Below are 17,945 nucleotides of genomic sequence, written 5' to 3' on the forward strand. Positions count from 1 at the left end.
TAGCCTTATACAAACGTTTATACCCTTCTTCCAAACAAGGCGACCTTTAATATGAACAGTTTTATCTTAATGGTGTACACATTTTTTTGTAGAATCAAACTGGAATTTGGCACACCATCCTCAGGCTGCAGAAGCACCTCCCTCGCCTGCGCGGGCAGGGAAACGCCTCCACAGCAGCCCAGAGCTTGGGCCGGCGGAGAGCAGGCAGGGTGAAGAGGAGACATGGGCAAATGCCCACCGCTTCGGCATTCACTGCCATAACTCGTGATCAGGTTTTCCTGATGAGGAGAGCAAAGGCCAAATGAGGAAAAAAAGTCCTTGAAATTTGTCAACAGCACAAAACAGGCTGTGTTGGTTTCCTGCTTCTCCCTTACTGGTTTCATGCCCTGCAAGTTACATTGTGAAGAAGCATCGTGCCTATCAAGGATGTTAAGATTTGCCGTTCTTCTCGGGGCTAAAACATCCAATCCCAGAAAAGACGGAAGTAGCACCAGAGGTATTTAATGAAAGAGACATTTTGGTGGTTGTTGTAACTCAGAATCTCCCTGAGAGAAAAATCATTCAGGAGCTCAGTCAAAGACTGAGGGCAGGAGGTTCATGAACATTACTCATGCTTGCAGGCAATACCAGATGCATCCAAAACATTCAAAACAGCTTACAGTGAATTTCTAGCTCTCTACTGCTCTCCTGAACATCCAGCTCCCCCAGTTTGTATGGGAGAGCTGAATAACGCCCTTTCGTTATTGAAGTGCTACACTCGGTGATAAGGACCTGACCGTATTTCCCATAAGCACCCAGTAGTAAGAAACGTATACGTCGAGATTAGCAGACTAATTCTGGGAGGTGTCTGAGTGACTACTTAACAGGGCATGTCCAAATAAATCAAAGTACCAAAGTGCCTTCTGATGAGAGGCAGTATTACTACAGAAAGCCTGCCCAAAGTCCTCTGAAGACAAAATGCCTAGTTCTCTTCCTCTGGCTAAGAGAGACCGGAGGCAAGGCTGAGCTTTGGCCACGTGATTTTTCTCCATTTTCCTCCAGAAATACTTTCATAGAGAAGTCCAAAGCAATTTTAAAACATCCATAGTCTAGCTCCCTTTGGAAGAAGAGCGATGAAGACTGATACTACGGAATATGTCCTTTCACGTAAGTGAGCCGCAGTACTCTGTTGCCAAGTAAGACAACATCGCCACAGGATGACAAATTCAGATTTAGTTTTTGTACTGGGTTCTGTGCTGCTCAGAGTAGAGGGCAGCCTCCAACTACATGCCTAGGAAAAACGTTTGCAGAGGTGGCTATGGTGACGGTTTCACAAATGTGTGATAAATGAGTGAGTTAATCTTACTCTATGTATCAGTTACAAAGATTAACACAGACATGGCATATATCTCTGGAGAGAAACCAAAAGACTGCTGGATCTCCCCAGCTTCTCCACCAGATGTGTCAAAGCCTCTGCAGGCTTATGATTTTTTTTTTCCAGGCCATCTCCTCTCCTGGACCACATTTCAATCAAGCTTGTGACTGCAACCAAGAGAGAATACTCCTATTCCAGAGCTGCTGCTTTGCATCTTTAGCTGTTTTGGTAACAGCTTCAAGCAACTCCGTTACAGACATAGCCAAAATAATTCTCTCTTCTGGCTATCAGGAATGTGTGTTCCAAAATCTGAATTCTGTGACCAGTCACCCAGGCTGGATTCCCCTCCCATACTAGTAACTCATTCAAATAAATTTACAAAGAAGAAACAATGCAGTAGATTTCATATTTGATTTTTAACAGTCAATAAAAGGAGGAATTGAAGCCTTCTCAACATACCATGTCATTTGTTGTATCACGTAAAAGACTAGCATCCTTACTGTAGTCTTTACAAACTAGGGGTTAATATTTAATCTCTCTCAGAATTAACATTCAATGTATGAAAGGATTCAGCTTTATTTTGACCGCTGGTAAACTAGCAGCTACAGGGGTTTTTTTCTATTTTTATGAAGTTCATTCGAAGTTGGCTGCATTGAAAGGAATAGCTGAAAGAGCTCTCATTTATGATTCAGTATAAAGGATAAGCTACAGGGCAAAGCAAAGTTTTAAGAGTTACTACCATAAGCCTCTAAAAATCTATTTTCTTGACTGTCAATTTTAAGACAAGCTCAAAAATGATCTATTTTTAGTGATTTTAAAATGAACCCATCATACTGCAAAAGCTAGCATTACTGAAAAAGCCAGACAACTAAAGAGACAATTCCACTTAATACATTCCTTTTATTAAAACTTTTTACTTATCTTCTGAATTAATATACTTTAATCCCCACCATTACATTTTGAAGCTGTCATCTTCTCAAGCAGAAGTCTTCAGCTTCCTTTATTTGGAAGATAATTAGCACTTAGGCCACCAGTGCAATCCACCTCACACCAAGACTTCATAGCTTTCAGATTTGGGTACGATCACATCCAAACTACTGCGTGTATTTTAGACATGGTAAGCATGACAGGGGATACAGTACTCACATGGGTTTTCAATTAACTTTCTACCAGCTGCTACAAGTAAGATAACACCTAACCCAGTGCTAAGTCTGCCGGAACAGAGTTTTCAGAGAAGTATCAATGAGTTTGAACAAGCAGTCAGCTTGCACAGGTTCAGGGTTACAGCTCAGATGGTCACAGCATTTTTTTTTTTTTTTTAAATTTGACAGCAGCATCTCAAAAGTGGGGGCTTACTGTTTTGTGAATGTGTGACCTATGTAGCAGAGTATAAACCAACCATCTTCTGCTCTAACTTTTCAGTAGCGCACTTCACTCAACAACCAACTCTAGTCAAGATATTTTTTCCAAAACCACAGCAGATCAAGCAGTAAATGCACTATACGCACTGTAACGATGAATTCAAAAGGTATAGTTTGTAACACTAACAAAGTAAATTTGCTTCGTTCCAACACTATGGCAACAGAAGGATCATTTCAGCATTTTGGGTGGAAGATAAAAAGCTTTTCACTTAAGACAACCACTTGAAGACAAGCAATAACAACAAGAAAACCCAAACTGCCTACGTTGAGTACTACACAAAGCAAGTCTGTGGTCACAATTCAGTCCCAAAGTAAACAAGACCAGAGGGAGCAGACAGTGCGAACAAGCGTCCTTTTCTTACCTTAAAAAAAAGTAAACTTTCAAAGTCCGGGTTACTGCTGACTGGCAGATTACTAATGTCGGTATTGCAACTACCTTGTGAGAACACCATGACTTAAAAATAAGCCTAAATACCAAGACATCCAAAAATCAGGACCAAAGAGGCAGTTTTCCAAAAATACTACAAAATGCTTCCACAAAAAGGTTAACAAGAATCCTAACACTAAATTAATGCATTGCATTGAGTGCTTTTGAAAAGTTCTCTGACCACAAGCATCATACAGCTGTAACATTCACTTTGCAATGCAACGATCCTTAGAGGTTACAATCACAGATTAAACTAAGGCAAAGTAGGAAACAAGCTCGCTTTTCAAACGGAACAGAAGCAAATTCAGGAACAGAACTCAGGTTTCCAAAAATAAAAAATAAAATCTAACTTTCTTTATCACTGGACCATCCCAGCGATGGTCTGAAACACACAAGCACAGCTAAATACAGAAGATGAACCTCCACTTGCACCTAAAACTAATACACTGAAGGAGGCAAGCAAACAGGACAGCCAAACACGCACACTGACAGAGAGATATAAAACCCTTGGGCTTGTTTAGAAATATATTTTTAGTGTCTTTTACAAGCCTTGTTTTCAGCATTCCAAGACTAAGCCCATCAATTAATCATAAGCTGACACAGTATACATCTTACAAATGCTACGTACGCTTACTCTGCAGAGCAGCTTTGTCGCTTATACCACAAAACAATGCCCGTGATCCTCAACAGAGAAGGTATCGTAAGAACTGAGAACTACGATGGCTGCAGCAATTTTAAAATGTGAAGCATTCTAAGGCAAAATCCCAAACTTCTTCAGTAAAGCCAAGTGAAAGGGGTAGGTGCCATGCAATCTAAAGAGAAACTTGCGTTACAGTGTATTGCATTGAAATTACTGCCATGCACAAGAGACCAGAAAGAGATTGCACCAAGAAAAAGCATTACAAAGTTATTGTGTTCCACCAATGAGCTTTGAAGCAGAGCATGAAAGAGTAAGTGACTTAGCAGGTTCAAAAACTCCATCTTAGTTTTTCCAAACCACTGGAGGAAGCTTAATTTAAACTGGATGATGTCCCTAAACGTTCAAAATTAATCCCTCCTGTATGAAGAAATGGTACTTTTAATCAAACAGCATCTGGTTTTGAAAGCTACCTCATTCCACTGCACATTTGATGCCTAGCATTTGCTAGAAGTAAGAACCTTTCCTGTTATTAAGTATTTTGTGCTATTTTGGCCAAAATTGAAGTTTAAGGAAATTTGCTGCCCTTGATGATCCATTACTTCTAGTGAATAGGTTTTGTATATCCATGCAAATTATGTATCAATAAGGAACAACATAAAATTTTTCAGAGCAACCTAGTAAGTGGGTTTTCAAAAGAAAAGAAACTCATTTGAGCAGCACAAATAAGAAGAAATTCTGAATATATAGTACATAATAGGAAGGATTTAAATTGGATCCACAGTAAACACAGAATGAGGATTTATTTTGTGTATTAAAAATGAAGTTGGATGCAAAAAGTTGCATTAAAAAAGAAGTTGGATGCAGTGTTATTTCAAAAAAAAAAAAAAACAACTGTGTTCCACATATTGAAACAGGTGGAGACTATTAGGCTTAGGTCAAGTGTAAGAAGGTGACAATTTTTTACATCTGGAACTGGAACTGCCAGTCCAATGACATACTTAGACCAAGACCATGTATCCACCCAGTTCAGCCACCGGCCTATTCAAATGCTGGTGTATGGGTATCTGCTTACTGCTGTAGAAATCTTTACTGATGAATTCTGCCTTCTGCCGACTCATTTCTTCTCGTCTGTTTTTGTGTTTTGCCAGTTTCTCCTTCTACCAAGAAAGTGCAGCACCACTAAATGCTGCATTTTGTCCAGTTCTGACAATAACCAGCTTTAGGGATCTGAAGGCAGAAGAGAGACTATCCAAAACACTGGATCTTCAGCAAATTTAGTGTTAAAAGATTTCATTATAGAACCCTGGAGTGAACTGTTTGTATATAACACTGTGAGAAGGACCACACTTTTCTGGGTAAGAAGATCTAAGGCAAGCATGGGGGTACAGATTTTCCACTAGCAGGTATGCTATCGTAATTGTGTTCTTAACTTGAGCTAGGTAATTTAAACGTTACAGAAGATTACCCGGGATTAAAATAGATGGTGAAGTTTGGCAGCTCAGTGTAAAACCTATGGGTATCCACAGGAATGAATTCAAACTCAACTCCAGATTGTCCTAATTTTATTTGACTTGGTTAACCAATTTTGAAGCACTTTTTACAGTTTACATAACTTAAAGGAGCACACTGTGTCCTATAAATATAAATTAACATTTTTAATAACTCAAGACAGCACAACAAAGCCAGATTTTGAAATAAATTGTCTGTTTAGTTATCTGGATCAAGAAGGAACATACATGGGGAAGGAAAAAACAGCATTGACAAGAAAACACTGTTTAGTTCTAAACTGAGTTTGTGCTTCTACACCCAAAAATACAACACTGAAGTAACAAGAACTCTGCAAAGAACTTGAAAAGGTATGTAACTTCTGTAGTCCCAAAACCAAAGTACGTATTTATTTCTTCTTCTACCTGTTATTTTGTTTGGTTCTATGAAATTAGCATTAATGGTAGAGGGACAAATGTAAGATACACTAACTTTGCTGCAAATACAAATTCTGTTGTAGCAGTTTGTTAAATTGTTGGTTTGGGTTAAGTTGAATTGGTTTTCCTGCATGATAAACAAGAGCAAATCTTTTCGATGTATTTAATAATCAACGCATTTGTTAGTACAAAGCAGATGGTGTTCAGCAAGAAGGCATTAAGTGATCATTTGAAAACACCATGCTTTTTTTTTTTTTCAAACACTAAGCTACCCTAAAGAATTTTGTGAAGGCCAGATGTTCAAAGCTGGTGCACAGATAGAAACTGCACATCCATGATTTATGCATGAAATTACCCAGAGCCTGACAGGTGTTAACATATGCCAATAGTTATTTGCATGCTTTCTCTATGACATACAGAAATCAAGTCATCTTTCACTAAACTTTGAAAATCTGGTCTTAGCTACAAATTAACACTTTGCTTCACTCCATTAATTTAACAAAAGGCATTAATCCATCTTTTGATTTTTGGTTGATGACTAAAAATAACAGCGAGATATTTTAACACTAATAATTTTGTGTAAGTGTTCTTCAAAGCAATTATGGTTGTTCTCAAAGTAAACAAAAAAATCTTATTGTTCAGAAAGCCTTTTTTTTAATTATTAAATGTTCTCCTGTATATTTCTGTTCACTACAGATTATTTTTTGAAGCAATCTCAGATCTTAAGACTTTAGAAAACTTTTTTTATTTTTAAACAGAGAGTTACTTTAGGTCTAGACCAAAAAAAAAAAATATGTACTAGGGCAAACGATGGAGTTAGAGAGTCAGCCTCTGAATGCTTCTTAAAAAATAGGTGCTTCAAATACAGGTTTAGAAAAGAAATTAAATATCATGTTTTCAGTCACACTGAAGAAAACATCTGCAAAGAAAAAAGGCCCTCATCCTTAAGATTGAAGAAAAAGGTGGTAGGGAAAAAAAAAAAGCACCGAAAGCACTGTTTTCCCAAGTTGCCCAAATCACACACAGACACAAGAAGGTTACAAATGCCATTCATGAAAGAATGCACCACAAACATCAGCATTTATTCATTTTGAATTTTTTTTTTTTTTTTTAGCAAATGACAAAAGACTCAGCTCACTGGCTTCACTTTTGTTTACCTTTTGCTTACATTACACATTTAAACATTTGTCAAAACTTACGAAGTTGTCTGCATTCATGCACAACTAGAAAACATCCTTAATTTATTTAAACCAGAAATGCATTACCAGAAATGTATTAACATTGTTCACTACTAAACATTTAAAAAAAAGTTGAAATTATTAAAAAGGTTATCCTGGAAATGTTAACTTCACAGCAGACTTAAACTACTAATTGGCTCACATTTCAAATTGGAAAAAGCAAGATTCATGCTAGTGTTAGTGTACATCTTGCCCTAGCACTACTGAAGGATCATGGTTCACCTTGATCATATATAATAAAAAGAAAAGTGCATACAGAAATTTACAACAATTTTAAGGACAAAAAATGGTCCAATTGATGTGGTCCCAACAATTAACTCAAAAGTCTATGACAAATACGAGCTTCAGTGAGCTATTTATACTACTTAAGATTAAGTACGGATATACAGAAAGTTGAGTTCGTTTGAAATCTTCAAAAAATGTTCCTGTCAATCCTCAAATGGTGGCTGTTATAGCTTAAAATTTCTGTTAAATGCGTGCGTTGAATTACTTGTTATCCAAGCGTAGCAGCTGCTCCTTACCATTTATTGTTAGCGACCGTAATTGGCCATCTTCTTCAACTTCTACTCTCTCTTGTCCATTCTCAACAATTCTGTAGGACAAAAAAAACCAGTTAGTCATTTTAAAGCACTGTAAGCAGTTTGAAAATACACACCAGACCTAGGTTTTTAGATAATGAACTATAATGGAGCACTGCCTGCTTAATGCAACTGTAGTTGGCAAGCTTTTGTATTTAACGGCACAGAAGCTGTAACTAGTAACCATCTGCATTCCTCCACTGATATTGCTTATTTATAGCAGGAAAATTGCTTTCTGGAAGTGAATCCTCCAGTTTGTAGAGTTCACAGTTACAGCTGTCACCTCATACATTGTCACAGTTGTACTGACACTACACACTATTATCTAGAACTAAATGTCTTTTGACATGTACAATCTTGACGTTGCATTTCGTACCTACCCATTTTTTAAATGCATAATATTCTAGATCCAATGACAATTTTGCATTATGTAAGACACGCAAGACAGTCTTTAATCCACTTTCAATTTGATCAGAGCAATTAATTTGGAGACCTACTGTACACCGAGTTTATGACCAGCATGTACATTGCAAAATCTAAGTATCCCTGACTGGAAGGAGAGATTATTAAAGAGCTCTGTGTGTTTGGGCTTTTTTTGTTTGTTTGTTTTAGAAATGGGAAGATAAGGAATGTTTAAATTATTTTTGGAATATTTAATTTATGCATAAATTTTAACTATCTGGGAATTCTCCCCTCAAATGGGGAAAACCACATGGATGAATACAAATTTTTCTGGAGATCAGACTTACTGAAGAGAATACACCCATATTAAAAACAGAGGGAACGGCTTCTTGCCTGAAGCAGAATATTACTCGGAGAAGATTTTCATTGGGTATGCTGGGATATGAATCTTCTTTAGACTTAGCTACCTCGTGGGCAGACATTCTACAAAGTAACAGGACTCCTCGGAGATAGTAAATGTGTCTTCCTAGATGTGGCTAACCACATTTCTTGCTTCCTCCCACCCTTTCTAAATGTGATAACAAAAGATATGATGGCAGCATACCTGATTTAGCCTATTTTTTAATATTAAAGAAAGCTGGTGCCTTATCTTCTTTTGCATAAACACTTTCTTTGGTCTCTCTCACCTGGTACAATTCCCTCAAAAGTGGGCAGTTCTCAGATTTTTCTGGAATACACTCACAGAAAAGTATCATGACCACACCAGCGTGTGATGACAAAGGCTGCATTTAAGTGGTCAAGATGACAGGATCTCTCCAGTACAACAGGACACAGACGAACCTTGCACTTTGAAGTATGGGACACAAGTTACCAAGCAAAAAAATTGGTTCTCCCTTGCTTTTCTGTAAATTTTTATTAAGTACTGAAATCACATTTAACTACTTGTTCAGTACTCCTATAACTTATTGATCATAATGTTCCATGTGGGTTATTCTATAGTTAACTAATATTTGTGTTTCCCAAATGCAGTGATTTCTCCATCACAAGCATGAAATAGTGAGAAGGTACGCTGTGTATAGTCCTTGAAAATTCACTTTCAAACAAACAGGAAAGTTTTCTCCAAAGCAGGTTTCAGTTACTTATTTCACTTAACAGATAAAAGAAAATCACTTTTTACTCAAAAACTTCACTCAAACACTGCCTAGGAAAGCAAACTAGAGCAGATGTTAGGGAAAACTATTTCATATTTCATACTGTCTGCAAAATTAAAAGTCCTCCCAATCCCCAGTTAAAAGCTTCACAATCAACAGAAACCAAGCGCACTTTTCCCTTCCAGAAGCTCCAGCTGACTTGGCAGACAGTAGTCAACATCCATAATAAAAGATGCATTACTACACAGGAGGTTCTGAAGGCCTGGAAGAGCTCCATTGCCAGGTCCCTTTCAAACAGCAAACAAGCTGCAACCTTCATTTTTCATCAGGGCAGTTCTGAAAGCATGTCTTACACATCTGAACCCTTCTCGACTATCAAGCGTTTAGACAAAAACACCACCTTCCCCATTTTCACATGCTACAGCTTTAAGTAACTCAGCAATGCCAAGAAGAGTCAGAGAAGCCCATAAAATTTTTCAATTCTTTTTTTTAAAGCATGCGGAGAAATCGAAGTAATGTGATGACCACAACAGCAAAAGTAAAAAAACATATACACACATGTATCACTATATTTATGTTTTTATATATAGTATATTTATATGCATGTATTTATAGTTATGTATGTCTTTACATATAGCTTCATACAAATATATTTATATCTCTTACCTCTTTGTAGTAATTTTTCTGCCATTAACTATTTTAGTTGAGGTTGATACTGATTTGAAGTTACCCATCCCACTGCCACCAAATGACGTAGAGGAGAACGAAGTAAGACCTCCATGTCCCAATGAACCAAACGAAGTAAAACCTATTAGGAAAGAAGGTATTTGACTAAAAATGTGGTTTTGCATGACTGTCAGATCCAAATTTATCATCCACTCAGACTACATCCTAGCTTCAGGATGTCCTTAGTTGGTTACATCAACACAGCATCAGTAACTAATGGCATTAAACACCAGTGTGAGATTAAAAACACGGCTCCAGCCTCATCAGTTTCTCCCATATGAGAATGGAGCCATACGGACCCATCGTTCAAATTCCAAATGCATAGCATTGTCCAAAAACCATTCATCACCTCCTCCCCTGAAGAAAAGGCATTCAAGCCTGTCTGCTGAACCATTATATCATTTTTCCACTCAAGGTAAAGGTAGTAACTTTAATGATTTTTTGCTTTAATGGAGATGCTGGGATGCCCTGAGTTAGCAGACAGAACAAGTTTTGTACCACTAACATCCCAATTAATACCCAGAATCTTAACACTTGAAACGATGTTGACTACCAGCAACTCTCAGCAACCTCTGAGACACAGATATCAGTATTCAAATTGACCACCCCAGAACTGATACTAAGTAGTAGCATGGGTTTTAGGCACACATTTTTCCAGTGTGTTTTCAGGATCTTAAATAAAAGCCATCACACTCCCAACACCTAAAAGCAAACAGAACAAAAACTATTCTAAAGCTATAAAGAAACTGTAGCACCAAAATTAAGACCACAAAAAGTTCTATCTCTTAGAAGTCTGTTTACTTTTCGTGAACTTTCAGGTAGACCAAATGTTGCAACTATAGCTTTATTTACATTCAGATTTTACAGAGAGCAGCTTGATTTAAAAAAAAAGCAGCCTCAGAATTTCCTGAATGAAGACAGCAACTTTTTAAAAAGTATTTATCAGCTTATTATATTGAGATCCTTTGTGAACCAAAACTGCATTCCTTGTTAAATGTTGTGATGTTTACCTGTGTCAAATGAAGAGAAACCACTTCCAAAAGCAGGGAATCCACCAAAGGCAGAGAAAAACGATCCACCACCTCTGCTTCTGCTTCCCCTTGGACCCCGTCTGCCCCCAAAGAAGTCCTCAAAAGGGTCCTCTACAAAACAGAAGACAACATTTAAAAGGTCAATATTACTGAGTGATTCTGTATGTAATCATTCGGGATTCTTGATTAAAAAAAGAAAATTCCTGTTACAGATAAGATTCTTCCTTTGAAATATTTGATGCTACTGAACTGAACAGTCCACCAAAAAGGCAATTCCTATGCTCCTTCTGGACTAAATTCTGTCTCACTTTTGGACCTAAAAATAATTACAAAAAGTAGTTTATTTCCTTATTTTAGCTGTTTAGTATTAAAAACCAGTAAACCTAATGTAAATGCTCTTACATTTTTTCAGTATAATAGAAGTGGCAAGAGCTACAGAAATAGTATTATTTCCACCACATGCTCATGTGGTATAATACACTGAAGGTATGATAAAAAAATGGAATCAGTACTTATTTGAAGCTAACTATGCCCAGTCAGTTAGCATTTGACAGATTTAACACTCTTCAGATGCATAATCATGATCTCTACACATCAAGTCAACATAAGGCAAATCCTTCAGCTATTCTACAGAACTCCCTGTTGTCAGACTAAGGTTTTCCAAGGTGTAGAATAAAGAGTAGCACTACAGACAAATTAAACTCTTAGAATTTGAATTTAACAAATCTCAAAATACTGCTCACAGGTACCTCAACTTTCTAGCTTATTTCTATTCAAGATTTATCGTGGATCACCATGATGAGGTCTCTGAAAAGTAACTTCCAGATAGGTTATATCAATTATTGAAATACAAAAACAGCAGCCAGGGATTGATGACTCATAATCTTAAAGTGTTCTAAGTGTTTATTTTAGCACTTGCCACATTAGGTACTTCAAACACATATTCTGATGCACGTTTAGGCAGCAAAGTATGGCGGTTTACACACAGTGTCCCAAAGAGGCATTCGATCCCTACCAAGCAGGAGGAAGAAGGGACAAATAGAGAAAGGGGGTCATGGATAAAATGCTATTTCAAATTCAAGTACAACTATTATCATTCAGAACAGCTGCTGTTCCATCCCCGTTAGGAAGACAACTGTCTTTTTCAAAAAAAAAAAAAAGGGGGGGGCGGGGACACCAGACACCTATACAAGCAATCCTTATTTACTTTATCATATTTTCCTAAAAAATATTTATTACTAGAATTATCTGAAAACTGCTTTTTACTAGTGCTCTTAGAACAAAGAACAACATATAAAATTGCAATCATATAACAGATACTCAAAAAACATAATACTTGCATTAAAGTCAGAAAAGTTTAGGAATGTCAAATATTCTCTCCATCAATCACAACTCTCCCAGAATAAGTATTGTACAGTACCAATGATTTTACCAAGTTTTACAAGTGGGGACTCAGTATTGAAAGATAACAGTCTAAAACACTGCTCAGAATAAGCTCTAACTGAAAAATGCAGAAACTGGTAATAGCAGCAGTAGAAGTATGAAAGCAAGGAATGACTCTACAACTGCATGACTGTTCAGAACTACACACTGACAAAGCGAAGGTCAGAAACGCAGTATTTATTCCACCTCTGGTACCCCCATAAAAATCCAAGCTGATTTATGATAACTTACCAAGTTAATGCAATAGTAGACAGTAATAAAGCAATCAATATGATAATAAGATATTAGTTACCATCTGGTTTATGTGCAATTACTTAAAAAAAGTGAAACGTCACAATGTATTTATGCTGAACAAAGGCAGGCGCCGAGGTTCAGACGTATACTTCCATCAGCAAAGACATAAAATGCCAAGAACAACAAAAAAAATAACGCTATCCTTTCCCTAGCTGCCACAGTTATTGAACAAAACAAGGCAGGACCAAACTTTTATCTTACATACCACTAGACAAGCAAGTAATAAGATTTTTTTTTTCTACCTCAGGTGGTTTTTTTGTTTTGTGCTTTTTTTTTCCATGTAGAACAAGTTTTCTTCAATATAAAGATGACCTGTTATTACCTTTAAAACAACAGAAATTAAACCAACGCTTAGGCATGGAAATATATGGGAACCTACCATCAAAATTACTATTTCCAAAACAAGCACTACTCCCATTTAAAAAAAAGATGATTTTTTATCAGACTAGCATATCAGCTAGCAAGTAAAACCACTGCAGTTAATTGTTTTGTAGTCCAATTTATTCTTGTTAGTGACTCATAAGTTAGTTATGAAGGTCATTCACTCACGTGTACAAACGATCTATATTATATTACTCCCACTGTTAAGCTTTCTATTTATAGTCCAATTTTTCTTGTTACCTGGAGTTCGAATAAAAACAAAACAGCCGACCATGTCAGCTTTGAGTTTTTAATCCCCCACAGTATATCAGCCTATTCTGCAAGTGAATCTCTCCTCCTCAGCATAACAGCAGCAGGAACGCAAAGGTTTTTAAGGGAGGATCACAGTCTCCCAGAGATCCCTGCCATCAACCCAGCTTCCAACTGGATTATTGCCTACTCCTAGCCACAAAAAAAACCTAACCAAGACTTGGATATGCCTTATTAGCCTTTGGCAACCCTACACACTAAAGAAAGAGGTCAGCACTCCATATTAGCAAATGTTCTAGCCTCAGGTAATTTGTTAGTTGCCCTGCTAATAATCGTCCAGTGCTCTTCCAGTAATTCTCTCCAGTAAATAAGATACTCGAACCACTCTTCCGCAGTGGACTGCAGAATGCTCAGCAAGATGGATTATGCAGAGACAGGAAAATGGGTAGGACTTTCCTGAGGGAATATTTCTTGCTATCCTGACAGCCACCCAGGTACAGCACGGAAGGAAAAAAAAGTGCCAACAACACTGAGGAGAGAAGGCAGCAGGAGGCTTCTGCATTATCATTCGTTGTATCCACCACCAAATACACATTAATATAGCAACCTCACAACTACTCAGACCCTGTTTATGCTTTTAGTCCCTAAATCAGGATGATTAGTAGTACCACTCAGCACAATAATAACATTTCAGCCTGGTAGGTCTATTTTTGTGATTTAGCAGAACCTTTCTATGCATGATAACCTTTTCACATAGATGGCTTTTTCCAAACGGTTCAAAGGCAGTGAATATCACAATAGCCGGGTGTTGGGTTTTTTTAATGACTCCTCTTACCACAGTCATTTTGGTGCTTACAATTCATGTAATTTTTTTATTGAATGTTAGAAGCATATCAGATCAACAAAACTAAGCAGTAAAAAAAAAAAAAATCACAAGTGAAGGCCCTTCTAAAATACTATATAAATACTATACAACTTAAAAGCTTCAGAAAACTGAAATGCTAGACTAGTATCACCTGTGAGTATTACTAAATACTGTTTGGAGATAAATTCACAGTTTATTCTAATCTGGGTATTACCAGAAGCTTCTGGGAGGACAGAGTTTCAGTTTCAACAGTTTTTCAGATTCAGTTTCAACAAAAATGTTGAGTACACTTCTGACACAGAACTTGTGGTGCTGTCATAACAGCGAAGATCAAGGGAGAACAAAAGGTGAGAAATTTCAAGGAAGCCAGTGAGCCAGACTTCTAATCTATCAACAACAGCAGCTTTTTGGGGAAAAAGCAAATTCGTAAGCAAGGAACTCATGGTAGCCTGTTACAAGAAAAAAAAAGGGAAAGACAAAATTAAAGACTTCAGGACTCTTGCTGTTACTAGGTAGGAAGACTGCAGTTACAGAAGCCAAAAAGTTAATGCGAAGGTTGGAATACAAAACCGCCAGCAATACAAAAGATTGTACACTAATAAACCGATCTGAAAATAATTACATTAGAGGTAATGTTTCCAAAAGAACTTACTTTATTTAGAAAAAAATCTTTGCTAATTCTAATGCAGTAACTACCTTGTTCCTCTGGGTAAAACGTTAAACCTGCTCACTGCAAACCATGGAATCCTACCTTGCTTTTTGGTAGTCACAGGAAAAGAATTTCACCTCTAAACAAGTCAATTAACAACAACTATAATAAATATCTCACTGCAGTTCAAAATAAGGTAGGTCATGACCCCCCCCACTCTCAGGAGTCCTTAGCTGTAACACAGAAAAAGGATTTTCTCCCTTTCAGCAGTATAAGACAATTGCAGAATACTACTTAAAAGATGTGATTGCTCTCCTTTCTGCCTTGTGATCATGGAACCAAATTACAAGTTGCATTAATTCATTGATCCAAAAGAAAACACTGAGTGTTTGTATTGTTAGCTTTCTGTTGCATCCATGAGCTAATTTGACTCAGTATTGGCAAGACTGGCGTATCTGAAAGAAAATGGGCACCATACGATGGGGGAAGGGAAGAAAGGAGGCGAAACCCAGAATATCTATATTTGAAGCAGTCCACAATTCAGTTAAACTTCTGAAATTCATTAAATCAATCTAAGGCATTAGCTGAAATCACAACACACTATAAACTAGAAATGCCACATTTCCTACGGCAATCACTTCTACCGTGACACTTGTATCCTGGCAGCTGCTTGGGGAACCAGATTAAGAACTGGTCAGATGAAAAGAGCATCTCCACATGAAAGGAAGTTCAGCCACATCAATTCTTTGCTAGAGTTCACAGTGTGATCGTAAAAGCAACTGTGCTGGTTACAAGGAAGACAGCAGGAAGAAGTGCCCAAGGGTCAAAAGCAGTGCAAGAAGATGCTTTTGGCCGTAGAACGATGCTATCCCTGATGAAAGTGTTGAGCACATTCCAGTGCAATGCCATCATTCACCTCCAGAAAATCAAAAGTGTTGACATAAATTGTGCACTGTCAGCAAATGTTCTCATGTGCACACACTGCTGCAGCCAGAGATGTTGATAATCTTATAGGGACAGTATGCAAAGGAACATTACCCTGTAAAAAACAGGATCACTGCTCAGTCACCACTCATTGGACTAATTGGACTACTTCCCCAACCAGTGAACTTTCTTTCCTTTATTCTTTGCTATCAGAGTCACGCTATTGCCTCTGCCAAAACACGACACACAACCTGAATACCCTTATTGCAGATGCAGGAGGATGACACCGTAGCTGCAGAATCTGAGCAGAATAATGTTGGAAGGCTGCTCAGCCCCTACATAAGGAGGCAGTCAAACTCAACGGCATTGAGTATTACAGTCTGCAGTATTTCAGTAAGCAAAGGCAGTACAGGCTGCCTGCCATCATTCTTTATATCAAAAGTATACTGTAACTGACTTTATAGGTCATGCCAGAAGAGAGTCTGAAATGCAGGTCTGAATAATGCAAAGGGCTATAGATGTGATACATACAATAAAACAGAATTCTTGGAGTAGATGTTTCTATCTTGTCTCCTATTTGAAAAAACTTTCAAAGATGCAGATTTGCAGTAAATACACACAGAACCTCATCCTACAGCTCTGGAGTGTACCCAGGCACAAAAAAACGTATCATCAGAACTGGACAGGCCACAGAAACCTGTAAGCGCTCTTGCATGGAAATATTTTCTTCCTTAACCTCAGAATAAGCACACTGTTGATGCCACTTACTCAGAAGAGATATTAAGATGCTGTTGCAAGCACTGTTGATTCATGTGCCTGGAGTGTTTCAGCATGGTCTTTTATAATTGCTCACTTCCACAAATTAGATGTCAAACAGATGTTTGCCCCACTTATTTAAGAAAGTTTACCAGCAGAAGCATTTGAAAGTCTTTCTAATGATATATAGCAGAGATCCTGGGATTAGTAATTTTCTAGGAAAAGGAGACTTAAAACATTACCTTTGTATGCCATCTATACCATAATTACAAATATGCTAGAGTACAGTAAGTCCAACTCTAATCAGCATTTCATATTTATCAAATTAATGCCCAAATCTTCTGGCACACCTTAAAAATGGAGGAATCTTCCACTACCATTGTATGACCTGCTCTCCTTGTGCTCTGTTCAGCATCCATCCTCTGACCAATTTAATCAGTTAGCCATCCAAGAAAACCAAACCAAACCAAACCATTTTCTTGGGGACTTGAACTGCCTTGGGATGCCCAAGACAAACTTCCTCTTTGGCCAGTGTGGTATCAAACAGCTTCTCAATGTATCTAATGGGACATTAGTCAAAGATTAGTTTTAAGACAGACATGAGAATTTGGAGCAAGGGCTCCTCCCTTTCAGCAGCAGAAGCTATGTATTAATTTCGCTACACATGGAGCCACAGCATTATCTATTCCTGTTTGATAATGCTGTCTGGGTGAGACAATTCAATTCCTGTGTTTCAAAAACCTTCTTCAAACCTATCAAGTTATTTCTGAAAAATTCACAGTAGTGAGATTTGGACCATTCAGTGGATAATTATGATCTAAGACTGGTGCTTACGAAATACAACGGTGCACAGTCATAACAAAGCAATGAATGCACATGCAAATCTCTGAGCACTTCATAAATTGCACCAAAAGCTGCAAATTTATGTCAACAAGAAGATTAATTACAAAGAGGACAATGTTGTGCAAGATAGCTTTAATTGCTTTAATTGAAAGCCACCTCCATTCACCTTCAAGAACCCATTTGACTAACAAATACATTTTGCATTAGAACACCTAAGCATCATAATTGTCAGAAATGGGATTACATGTGCATCAAAACCATGATCTGACTCCTATGCAAACCTTCTGCCCCAGCAAGACAACTTTCTGTCCTTGAGACAAAAAGATTGATGAAGCTACCCCATTCCTAAACCACATCCTAAAACACAGATCATGCAAAAGAGTTTGCAATAATTACTGCACATAGATTTTCCTCTTTCTTGTCAGGTGAAGACTCTTTGGCCTGGATGCTTAAAGTAACTCACTATACTTTTCCAGAACGTTCATGCTTCATTTTATGCAATCAATATTACAGTAGTCAATCTGCAGTAATCCTGTTGTTTGATGGAACCAAAATACATACCATATAACTAGCTAGTTGACATTCTCTATAACAAATATTTATACCTAGCTAGCCATATAAAGGTGTCAAGTTTAATTTTACCTTTGGTTT

At 37.5% G+C, this 17,945-nt stretch overlaps 1 protein-coding gene across 3 annotated transcripts in view; it reads right to left on the reverse strand.

Moving 5' to 3' along the window:
* The window catches only part of DNAJB6 (DnaJ heat shock protein family (Hsp40) member B6), a 63,581-nt gene that overhangs the window by 25,427 nt on the left and 20,209 nt on the right, over positions 1-17,945 (reverse strand). For 2 of the 3 annotated variants that reach the window (XM_075144136.1, XM_075144135.1), the window contains exons 6-8: positions 10,870-11,001; positions 9,800-9,941; positions 7,524-7,594 (exon numbers count right to left, since the gene is read on the reverse strand). In XM_075144136.1, coding sequence (XP_075000237.1) covers positions 7,524-7,594; positions 9,800-9,941; positions 10,870-11,001 — 345 coding nt within the window. Of the gene's footprint in view, positions 1-5,387; positions 6,684-7,523; positions 7,595-9,799; positions 9,942-10,869; positions 11,002-17,945 lie in introns of those variants that run through there. The other variant, XM_075144137.1, reaches the window with a different exon arrangement.

Source organism: Calonectris borealis, chromosome 2 (assembly GCF_964195595.1).
Source record: "Calonectris borealis chromosome 2, bCalBor7.hap1.2, whole genome shotgun sequence".
Taxonomy (NCBI): Eukaryota; Metazoa; Chordata; class Aves; order Procellariiformes; family Procellariidae; genus Calonectris; species Calonectris borealis.